Here is a 12,094-nt window from a genome sequence, read left to right as displayed (position 1 = left end):
TGTGGGGGTAAACCACTGTTTAGGTGCATGGCAGAGCTCAGAAGGGAAGGAGCGCAGTTTGACTTTTCAATGCAAAATTGACTGGAATTGAGATAGGACACCATGTCGCATTTGGAGAGCCCCTGATGTGCCTAAACAGTAGAAACCCTACACAAGTGACCCCATATTGAAAAAGGAACTTATCTAGATGTGTTGTGAGAACTTTGAACCCCCAAGTGTTTCACTACAGTTTATAACGCAGAGCCGTGAAAATATAAATTGTATTTTCTCCACAAAAATTATTTTTTAGCCCCCAGTTTTGTATTTTCCCAAGGGTAACAGGAGAAATTGGACCCCAAAAGTTGTACAATTTGTCCTGAGTACGCTGATTCCTCATATGTGGGATGAACCACCGTTTGAGTGTATGGCAGAGCTCGGAAGGGAAGGAGCGCCATTTGGAATGCAGACTTAGATGGATTGGTCTGCAGGCGTCACGTTGCATTTGCAGAGCACCTGATGTACCTAAACAGTAGAAACCTCACAAGTGACCCCATATTGGAAACTAGATCCCCCAAGGAACTTATCTAGATGGGTTGTGTGAACTTTGAACCCCCAAGTGTTTCACAACAGTTTAAAGCACTGAGCCGTGAAAATAAAAAATCCTTTTTTTTTCCATAAAAATTATTTTTAGCTCCTGGTTTTGTATTTTCCCAAAGGTAACAAGAGAAATTGGACCCCAAACGTTGTTGTACAATTTGTCCTGAGTATATTGATACCCCATATGTTGGGGTTAACCCCAGTTTGGGCACACGGGAGAGCTCAGAAGGGAAGGAGCACTGTTTTACTTTTTCAACGCAGTATTGGCTTGAATTGAGATCGGACACCATGTCGCGATTGGAGAGCCCCTGACGTGCCTAAACAGTGGAAACCCCCCAATTCAAACTGAAACCCTAACCCAAACACACCCTTAACCCTAATCCCAACCATAACCCTAACCACACCCCAAACCCTAATTCCAACCCTAATCCCAACCGTAAATGTAATCCAAACCCTAACTTTAGCCCCAACCCTAACTTTAGCCCCAACCCTAACCCTAACTTTAGCCCCATCCCTAACCCTACCTTTAGCCTCAACTATAACCCTAACAGGAAAATGGAAATAAATAAATTTTTTAAAATTTTATTATTTTTCCCTAACTAAAGGGGTGATGAAGTGGGGTTTGATTTACTTTTATAGCGTTTTTTTTTAGTGGATTTTTATGATTGGCAGCTGTCACACACTAAAAGACGCTTTTTATTGCAAAAAATAGTTTGTGTGTCTCCATATTTTGAGAGCTATCATTTTTCCATATTTTGGTCCACAGAGTCATGTGAGGTCTTGATTTTTGCGGGACGAGTTGATGTTTTTATTGGTACCATATTCAGGCACGTGACATTTTTGATCACTTTTTATTGTGATTTTTGTGAGGTAGAATGAACAAAAAACAGCTATTCATGAATTTCTTTTGGGGGTGCTTATATCGTTCCATGTTTGATAATATTGGTAAAGCAGTTTTATTCTTCAGGTCAGAACGATTACAGCGATACCTCATTTACATCTTACTTTATGTTTTGGCGCTTTTATACAATAAAAACTATTTTATACAAAAAATAATTATTTTTGTGAGGTAGAATGTGAGGACTATAACTTTTTTTATTTTTTTGTGGATGACACTGTATGGCAGCTTGCTTTTTGCGGGACAACATGACGTTTTCAACGGTACCATGGTTATTTATATCCGTCTTTTTGATCATGTGTTATTCCACTTTTTGTCTGGCGGCATGATAATAAAGCTTCATTTTTTGCATCTTTTTCTTTATGGTGTTCACTGAAGGGGTTAACTAGTGGGACAGTTTTATAGGTCGGGTTGTTACGGATGCAGCGATACTAAATATGTGTACTTTTATTTTTTTTTATTTATATAAAGAAATGTATTTATTGGAACAATATATTTTTTTCTTCATTTAGGAATTTTTTTTTTTTACACATGTAAATATTATTTTTTTTACTTTTTTACATTGCCCCATGGGGGGAGATCACAGTATTGTGACAGATCGCTGATCTGACACTTTGCAATGCACTGTGTCAGATCAGCGAGGGAGGCTTCCCGGCACCTGCTCTGAGCAGGCTCTTGAAAGCCACCTCCCTGTAGGACCCGGAAGGCCCCCTGCGGCCATTTTGGATCCAGGTCTCAGGGAAGAACGCAGGGAGCCCCCTCCCTGCGCGATGCTTCCCTATGCCACTGGAACTCTGCGATCATCTTTGAGCTAGTTTGTCACTGAGCTAGTTTGTCAAGAAGAATCTGCAAAAATTTCAGTCTCCAGATGTGCAAAGCTGGTACAGACAAACCCCAAAAGACTTGCTGCAGTATTTGCAGTAAAAGATGGTCCTACAATGTATTGATACAGGGAGACTGAATGTAAATGTACATCACAATTTTTTGATTTACCGTATTTTTAGGACTATAAGACGCACTTTTTCCCAAAAAAAATTTGGGAGGAAAATGGGGAGTGCGTCTTATAGTCTGAACGCAGGCTTACCAGGGGTTACGGCAGTGGTGTAGCAGCGGAAGCGGCGGCAGCAGAGGTGTGACGATGCTAAGGCCTGGTGTAGGTGGTGGGCGGTGGGGAGTGCATCGTTGGTTTCCCTGCGGCCAGCTCCCTGAACCGTAAGTCGCCAGAGGCGGTGCGTGCGCAAATTGAGATCTCGACGGCCCTCGGCTTCAGGAAAATGGTTGATGGAGGCCGTGCATGCGCAGATTAAGATCTCAGCGGCCATTTTCTTGAAGCCAAGGGCCGCGAAGATCTCAATCTGTACACGTGCGGCCTCAGGCAGATGGCTGCTGAGAAACCAGTGATGCACTCGGCTCTGCTCACCATGGACACCAGGCCGCGGCATCGCCACATTTCTGCCGCTAGCATCCTGAGGAAGGGATGCTGCTCCATGCTCTGCCTCACCGCTGACACCGGATCAGCAGCATCGCACCCCAGGACTGCAGAATCACTTCTTCCGCCACTGGCTTCCTGAGGAAGGGACCATGCCTCCTGTGACCCCGCTCTACCACTGCCGGCCCTCAGGTAAGATACCTTAAATTTGGACAATAAGACGGACCCCCATCTTATAAAATCTTTTTTCTGCTATTTTCCACCCCCAAAATTTGGGGTGCGTTTCATTGGTCCGGTGAACTTTATAGTCCAAAAAATACGGTATTTATATTTATTGCTACCTTGTCTTGATATAGCACATAAAATCACAATAAAATAATTTTAAGTTTGTAGGTGTAACATGAAGAATTGTGGAAAAGCTCGCAGAGTTTTAATACTTTTTTAAGGCTCTGTATAACTTTCTAGAAGCTGATTTTCCCTCTCAAGATTCTTCCTTGCATTGGCCAGCCCACAGCATTCGCAGAAAGCTTGATAAATTCATTCTTATCAGAAAATGTTTTGAAGGATTAAAGGCAAATGCCACATCTACAAGTCTCATCAAAAATCTGTTACTTCTTTATTGATTATCCATAAGAAATGTATATTTTTTCTATTTCTAATCTTTAAAGAGGTAATGGATTTTTAATGAGATTTAAGGATGTGCCATTCTGCCAGTTTGGAAGTCCACAACAGGAGTTGCATCCACGGATAGGAATAAGGCCGGTTTCACACGTCAGTGGCTCTGGTACGTGAGGTGACAGTTTCCTCGCGTACCGGAGCCACTGACACACGTAGACACATTGAAATCAATGCATCTGTGCAGATGTCACTGATTTTTTGCGGACGGTGTCTCCGTGTGCCAAACACGGAGACATGTCAGTGTTTGTGGGAGCGCACGGATTACACGGACCCATTAAAGTCAAAGGGTCCGTGTAAAACATGTACCGCACACGGACGTTGTCCGTGTGCAGTCCGTTTGCCGTGCAGGAGACAGCGCTACAGTAAGCGCTGTCCCCCCCACTGGTGCTGAAGCCTCCATTCATATCTTCTCTGCAGCAGCGTTTGCTGTAGAGAAGATATGAATATTCCTTTTTTTTTGTTTCTCGTGTTTACAATAAAGATCCATGTGGTGGAGCTGCATATTCATTACTGTAAATGAGCGGCCCCACGTGACCGCTCAAACAGTAGAAGGTGCGGCCAGGACAGGAAGCAGCGCCAGCCAGCGAGTGAGCCGGGTGAGTATTTTAAGAACAGCGGTCGGGCGCACAGGGGGTGGGAGGAGGGTGGGGACATGGATCTTTATTGTAAACACGAGAAACAACAAAAAAAAAGGAATATTCATATCTTCTCTACAGCAAACGCTGCTGCTGCAGAGACGATATGAATGGCAGCTTCAGCACCAGATGCAGGGGACAGCGCTAAACTTTAGCGCTGTCTCCTGCACGGTGCGTATGTTACCAAGTGGGCACACGGGCGGCACACGTGTGCCACACTGGTGTGCCACAGAAACGCACGGGCACACGGACACGGATAATTCCGGTACCGTTTTTTCCGGTACCGGAATTATCTGGACGTGTGGGACTGCCCTAACACTTGTGTGAAAACCGAGCAATTACTGGTCTCCACAGAGGGTGTGCTGCTACTAACAATTACGACACTTCATTTGCTAACAGAACAATCATTCTGTTTCCATTATTTCTTGTTGGCTCATGTAGGCATCCAATTGAATCAACCAGTATAAAAGCAGCCTGCACCCTCTATTAGGTCAAAATCAGCTCATCCAAATGCCAAATGAACCGTTAGATAACATATAATCTATGGACAATGAAGAAAAGCACAGAGAGAAGCAGCACAGTGACAATTCACAAAGAGTTGAGTGCTTCTTCACAGACAGTACATGAATCTGCACAGTAGTGACGCTCATAGTCACCCAGAGTGCAGCATTGAGTGTGCTGAGATTTATTAGCAGCAGTGCTACATAGAGCTTCTGACCTTCCAGCACATCCTGAGCAGATCACTGGCTCTCTGTAGTACTGATGCTAATAAATCTCAGGAATACCAGCATTTAGTGCCTCAGACTTGCTCTCTTTGCTCCGCTTTGGAGGAGAGCCATTTCTTGAACACCTCTTTAGCACTGATGCTTATACATACATGGGACTGATTTTAATAAGAGTAAAAATTAATTACAGGTATCAGTAAATAATGTAATTGATGAAGCTGAATTGCAACCTCCTCATTATTGTTAAAGTGTATACATTTTCATCATGCATATGTACTTTTAGGAAACAATTCTGAATATTATTTCTGTTAAATATATTTTTCAGACCCCTCAAGGAAAGTGTTAACAAAATGTCAAACTGGGATGGTTCCCCCTTTTCCTAGTGGATATTTCCTGAGAAAACAATGGTTTCCCATCTATTGCAATTTAACAATCTATGAACCCATCACTCATATTGAATCATGTCTGGCCAACAAAATGATATATCTAATGGGAGATTCAACTCTTCGTCAGTGGATCGAGTACTTCCCTAAAGTCATAAAAAGTATGTATGGTCTTACTTTATTCTTTCTTTCCCTACTTATCCTTCATATATATGTCTCTAGATAAAATTAAAAAAAACTTAGGTAGCTAGAGGAGCATTTAAGAATATCCTCTTATGACTAATCAACTACATTTCTGACAATGTGACAAAAATGGCTACTGTCACATATTTCAAGCTGTGACTTGCACTAGTCACCTGTTAAAATGAGTAAAAACTCTTCTACGCACCTGAACAAGAATGTCCTTTTTTTAACCCCTTCACCCCGGAGTTTTTTCCTTTTTTCGTGTTCGTTTGTCGCTCCCCTCCTTCCCAGAGCCATAACTTTTTTATATTTTTCCATCAATATGGCCATGTGAGGGATTATTTTTTGCGGGATGAGATGTACTTTTGAACGATACCATTGGTTTTACCATGCCGTGTAACAGAAAATGGGAAAAAAATTCCAAGTGCGTTGAAATTGCAAAAAAAGTGCAATCTCACACTTGTTTTTTGTTTGGCTTTTTTGCTAGGTTCACTAAATGCTAAAACTAACCTGCCAATATGATTCTCCAGGTCATTATGAGTTGACAGACACCAAACATGTATAGGTTCTCTTTTATCAAAGTGGTAAAAAAAAATTCCAAAGTTTGCTAAAAATAAAAAATAAAAAATAAAACATTGTGCCATATTCCAATACCCGTAGCGTCTCCATTTTTCGGGATCTCGGGTTGGGTGAGAGCTTATTTTTTGCATGCCGAGCTGGCTTTTTTAATGATACCATTTTAGTGCAGATGCGTTCTTTTGATCGCCTGTTATTGCATTTTAATGCAATGTCGCGGCGACCAAAAAAACCTAATTTTGGCGGTTTGATTTTTTTTCTCGCTACACCATTTAGCGATCAGGTTAATCCTTTGTTTTTATTGATAGATCGGGCGATTCTGAACGCGGCAATACCAAATGTGTAGGTTTGATTTTTTTTATTGTTTTATTTTTATTGGGGCGAAAGGGGGGTGATTTGATCTTTTATATATTTTTTATTTTTTTATATTTTGAAACACTTTTTTTTTAATTTTGGCATGCTTCAATAGCCTCCATAGTAGGCTAGAAGCATGCACTACACGATCGGCTCTGCTACATAAAGGTGAAGCACAGATCACCTCTATGTAGCAGAAATGCATGTGTGCTTTGAACGCCAACCACAGTGTGGCGCTCAAAGCAATAGGCCATCAACAACCATAGAGGTCTCAAGGAGACCTCTGGTTGTTATGGCAATGCACCGATGACCCCCGATCATGTGACGGGGGTCAGCAGTGCGAGGACTACCGGCCGCGCGGCCGGGAGCGCTAGTTAAATGCCGCTGTCAGGGTTTGATGGCGGCATTTAACTAGTTAATGGGCGCGGGCGGATCGCGATTCCGCTCGCGCTCATTGCGCGCACATGTCAGCTGTACAAAACAGCTGACATGTCGCGGCTTTGAGGTGGATTAAGAGTATAATAAAATATTAAAACACCATGTGTCTTTATTTCATTAAAATACTTTTTAATAATGTGTCTGTGTTTTATTAACCATTTCGTACTATTGGATTAATAATGGATAGGTGTCATAATTGACGCCTCTCCATTATTAACCTGGCTTAATGTCACCATACAATAGCAAGGTGACATTAACCCTTCATTACCCCATATCCCACCTCTACAGGGGAGTGGGAAGAGAGAGGCTAAGTGCCAGAATAGGTGCATCTTACAGATGTGCATATTCTGGGGTGGCTAGGGGCAAATGTTTTTAGCCAGGGGGGGGAGGCAATAACCATGGCCCCTCTCTAGGCTATTAACATCTGCCCTCAGTCACTGGCTTTCCCACTCTGGCGGAAAAAATTGCGCGGGAGCCCACGACAATTTTTTCTGGGATTTACCCCTTTAATTTAATAGCTAGAGACCCCAAATTTGACACAAAGACACTTCTTACATTACTAATGAGGAATATGTAATAAAAGAAGGGATATGAGATGGTTTACTGTATGTAAACCATGTCTCATATCCTGTCGGGTTTGTGAAGGAGATAGGAAAAGCCGGCAATTGAATTACCGGCTTTTCTACTATCTAGCGCTGAATTAAATATAAATGTCTGCTGATATTAATAGCCTAGAAAGGAGCTATGGATATTGGCCCCCCTGGCCCTCCCAGACCAAAAACATTAGCTCTCAGCCACCCCAGAAAAGTCGCATCCATAAGATGAGCCAAATCTGACCATTAGCCTTGCTCTTCCCACTTGCCCTGTAGCGATGGCAAGTGGGGTTCATATTTGTGGAGATGTAACAAAGTACACAGCACAATATGTAAATGTTCAGCAAACTGAATAGCGGGGCGCGACCGCTAATCCGAACCAGTCCAGCAGTAATATGACGCAAGAGTGCACAATAGCACTTAAACGTGGAAGTCCAGCAATAATATGAGTAAGAATGCACAGAGCACTTAAACGTGGAAGTCCAGTAATAATATGATCACAAGCGCGCACGGCACTTATTTGTGGAAGTCCAGTAACACACCGGTGGAGCGTAAACAGGAAAAAGTTTCTAAATGTACCTTTAGGCTGAAAAGTCCCGCTCAAGTCCAACACCACAGCCCAACAGTCACAGTCCGAGAAGAGATAATGAAGTCAGGATTTAATACTGACCCTAGTAGATCCAGAGGCGAGTAGCTCCTCACTAGAAGTCCGAACAATAGGTGACCCCAGTCAGGATCAAGGAGCTGCACAGAGGACTGAAGGCAGCTGAACATGGAGAGGTAGATCACCGAGTAATGAGCAGCAGCAGGGAGTTCAGAAGCAAACAGGCAGAAGCCCAGGAGCCAACAGCCACAAAATACTCAGGCAAGGAGGATCTCCTGCCCGGGACTAAAATGGCAGGACATATATATATATATATATATATATATATACAAAAAAGGTTGCACTCTATCGTGCAAAAGCATGTCTAATATGAAATATATGAAATATGAATAGCAAAATGGCTTTTGAACATTAGGAAAATATTTAAGAGACGCTTTGCACAGAATTTGATATAATCAAATAGTGTGAGCCCATCAACCAATCGTCAAGGTGGTCTCATAAAACTGATGGGTCCCTGATCTCCCTGTCCAAATGTGAACACTTACCGAAGGCCAATGTCTGTATGCCTGGGTGAATGTGGACACCTCTGTTCAGCAAAGCCTACATATGGGTTGACCGGGACCAAGTGTGATGAGATGTAATTAAAAACCACATGGTGATGGGAGGAGTGCGCAGTCAGTCAGCTAACATAGAAATGACAGAAAAAAGACTCGCACATCCAAACTAGTGTGAATAGGTGCATACCAGGAGCAGCTACCTCCATACATAAATATACAAAAAAGGTTGCACTCTATCGTGCAAAAGCATGTCTAATATGAAATATATGAAATATGAATAGCAAAATGGCTTTTGAACATTAGGAAAATATTTAAGAGACGCTTTGCACAGAATTTGATATAATCAAATAGTGTGAGCCCATCAACCAATCGTCAAGGTGGTCTCATAAAACTGATGGGTCCCTGATCTCCCTGTCCAAATGTGAACACTTACCGAAGGCCAATGTCTGTATGCCTGGGTGAATGTGGACACCTCTGTTCAGCAAAGCCTACATATGGGTTGACCGGGACCAAGTGTGATGAGATGTAATTAAAAACCACATGGTGATGGGAGGAGTGCGCAGTCAGTCAGCTAACATAGAAATGACAGAAAAAAGACTCGCACATCCAAACTAGTGTGAATAGGTGCATACCAGGAGCAGCTATCTCCATACATAAATATACAAAAAAGGTTGCACTCTATCGTGCAAAAGCATGTCTAATATGAAATATATGAAATATGAATAGCAAAATGGCTTTTGAACATTAGGAAAATATTTAAGAGACGCTTTGCACAGAATTTGATATAATCAAATAGTGTGAGCCCATCAACCAATCGTCAAGGTGGTCTCATAAAACTGATGGGTCCTTGATCTCCCTGTCCAAATGTGAACACTTACCGAAGGCCAATGTCTGTATGCCTGGGTGAATGTGGACACCTCTGTTCAGCAAAGCCTACATATGGGTTGACCGGGACCAAGTGTGATGAGATGTAATTAAAAACCACATGGTGATGGGAGGAGTGCGCAGTCAGTCAGCTAACATAGAAATGACAGAAAAAAGACTCGCACATCCAAACTAGTGTGAATAGGTGCATACCAGGAGCAGCTACCTCCATACATAAATATACAAAAAAGGTTGCACTCTATCGTGCAAAAGCATGTCTAATATGAAATATATGAAATATGAATAGCAAAATGGCTTTTGAACATTAGGAAAATATTTAAGAGACGCTTTGCACAGAATTTGATATAATCAAATAGTGTGAGCCCATCAACCAATCGTCAAGGTGGTCTCATAAAACTGATGGGTCCCTGATCTCCCTGTCCAAATGTGAACACTTACCGAAGGCCAATGTCTGTATGCCTGGGTGAATGTGGACACCTCTGTTCAGCAAAGCCTACATATGGGTTGACCGGGACCAAGTGTGATGAGATGTAATTAAAAACCACATGGTGATGGGAGGAGTGCGCAGTCAGTCAGCTAACATAGAAATGACAGAAAAAAGACTGTCATTTTGCTATTCATATTTCATATATTTCATATTAGACATGCTTTTGCACGATAGAGTGCAACCTTTTTTGTATATTTATGTATGGAGGTAGCTGCTCCTGGTATGCACCTATTCACACTAGTTTGGATGTGCGAGTCTTTTTTCTGTCATTTCTATGTTAGCTGACTGACTGCGCACTCCTCCCATCACCATGTGGTTTTTAATTACATCTCATCACACTTGGTCCCGGTCAACCCATATGTAGGCTTTGCTGAACAGAGGTGTCCACATTCACCCAGGCATACAGACATTGGCCTTCGGTAAGTGTTCACATTTGGACAGGGAGATCAGGGACCCATCAGTTTTATGAGACCACCTTGACGATTGGTTGATGGGCTCACACTATTTGATTATATCAAATTCTGTGCAAAGCGTCTCTAAAATATTTTCCTAATGTTCAAAAGCCATTTTGCTATTCATATTTCATATATTTCATATTAGACATGCTTTTGCACGATAGAGTGCAACCTTTTTTGTATATTTATGTATGGAGGTAGCTGCTCCTGGTATGCACCTATTCACACTAGTTTGGATGTGCGAGTCTTTTTTCTGTCATAAAATGGCAGGACAGACAGGAAGTTTAAGGGCAGGGCGAAGTACCAGACTCCATCTTGGACAAGGGCAAAGCAGGCTCCAAGGAACATCCAGAACCCTTACATTACTCCCACCTTAGTAGCGGCCTCAGGACGATCCAGGACCAGGTTTCCCAGGATATTTCTGATGGAACAAAGCAATCTTTTGAGCAGCACAGATATTACTTACAGGCTCCCAAAAATTCTCCTCAGACGAATGTCCCTGCCAGTTAATGTGGTCCCTCCACCGACACAGGCTGAGGAGGAGGCGCAATACGATCCTGAAAAGTATTCAAAGACACTGGTTTTAATAGGGAGACATGGAACACCGGATGTACCTTCATGGTCCTTGGTAACTTCAGACGACAGGCAAACGTAAATCATGATCCCCGAGATCTTGAATGGGCTGATGAACTTTTGTCCCAGCTTCTGTGATGGAACATTCAATTTCAAATTTTTCGTGGATAACCATCCAGAGTCCTCAACCTTGAACATCAGTGCAGGGCTCCGAAACCTATCGGCAGATTTTTTTATATCTCTCCTGTGCAGTGGATAGCGATTCCTTCAGAATTTCCAGATTCTGTTTAATCGCCGCCAACCTCTCATGTACTGCAGGCACTGGTGCATTGATAGGGGATCTAAGAGGAATACAAGGATGATAACCCAGGTTGGCAAAGAATTGTGTTACCTTAGTAGATGCACTCTGAGTTATTGTAACAAAACTCTGCTAGAGGAAGCAACTCCAACTCGTCCCGTGAATAACTGATATAGAAACGGAGATACTATTCTAGAGTCTGATTAGTCCATTCTGTCTGCTCATTAGTCTGAGGATGATACGCAAAAAATAGACAAACATTAACACCAAGCGCAGAACAGAATCCCTGTCAGAATCTAGATGGAAACTGCACTCCCCGATCGGAGATGATTTCATCCGGAACTCCATGCAGCCGGAACACATTCTGAATGACCAGATCTACCGTCTCCTTGGCTGAAGGAAGACCATTACAAGGAATGAAGTGGGCAGCTTTAGTAAGGCAACCTATTACCACCAGGATAGAATTCTTTCCCCCAGAGGTGGACAATTCCACTATAAAGTCCATAGAAATATACACCAGGGGCGAGAGGGGATGGGTAGTGGTTGCAGCAATCCAGTAGATTATACATGAGGAGTCTTAAAGCGTGCACATACCTCACAAGAGAGAACGTAGCTCTTCACGTCTTTCAGACAGGTAACTCACCAAAAAAAAAGGCTCAGGAACTCCTGTGTCTTCTGTACCCTCCGATGACCAGCCAACTTGGAGTCACGGACAAACTTGGGGACCTGCAGCCTCACGACCTCTGGAACGTATAAACATCAATCCC

At 42.6% G+C, this 12,094-nt stretch overlaps 1 protein-coding gene across 6 annotated transcripts in view; it reads left to right on the top strand.

Annotated features, from left to right (window-relative positions):
- LOC138664640 (NXPE family member 2-like) overlaps positions 1-12,094 on the top strand; it is a 353,512-nt gene that overhangs the window by 297,423 nt on the left and 43,995 nt on the right. For all 6 annotated transcript variants that reach the window (XR_011318373.1, XM_069751521.1, XM_069751522.1 and 3 more), the window contains one exon: positions 5,267-5,485. Coding sequence is in view for 5 of the 6 variants with exons in the window: in XM_069751521.1 (XP_069607622.1) it covers positions 5,267-5,485 (219 nt within the window). In the remaining variant the exon portion in view is untranslated. The remainder of the gene's footprint in view (positions 1-5,266; positions 5,486-12,094) is intronic.

The sequence above is a fragment of the Ranitomeya imitator genome, chromosome 2, assembly GCF_032444005.1.
Source record: "Ranitomeya imitator isolate aRanImi1 chromosome 2, aRanImi1.pri, whole genome shotgun sequence".
Classification (NCBI taxonomy): Eukaryota; Metazoa; Chordata; class Amphibia; order Anura; family Dendrobatidae; genus Ranitomeya; species Ranitomeya imitator.
This window is presented reverse-complemented; position numbering and strand designations above follow the sequence as displayed.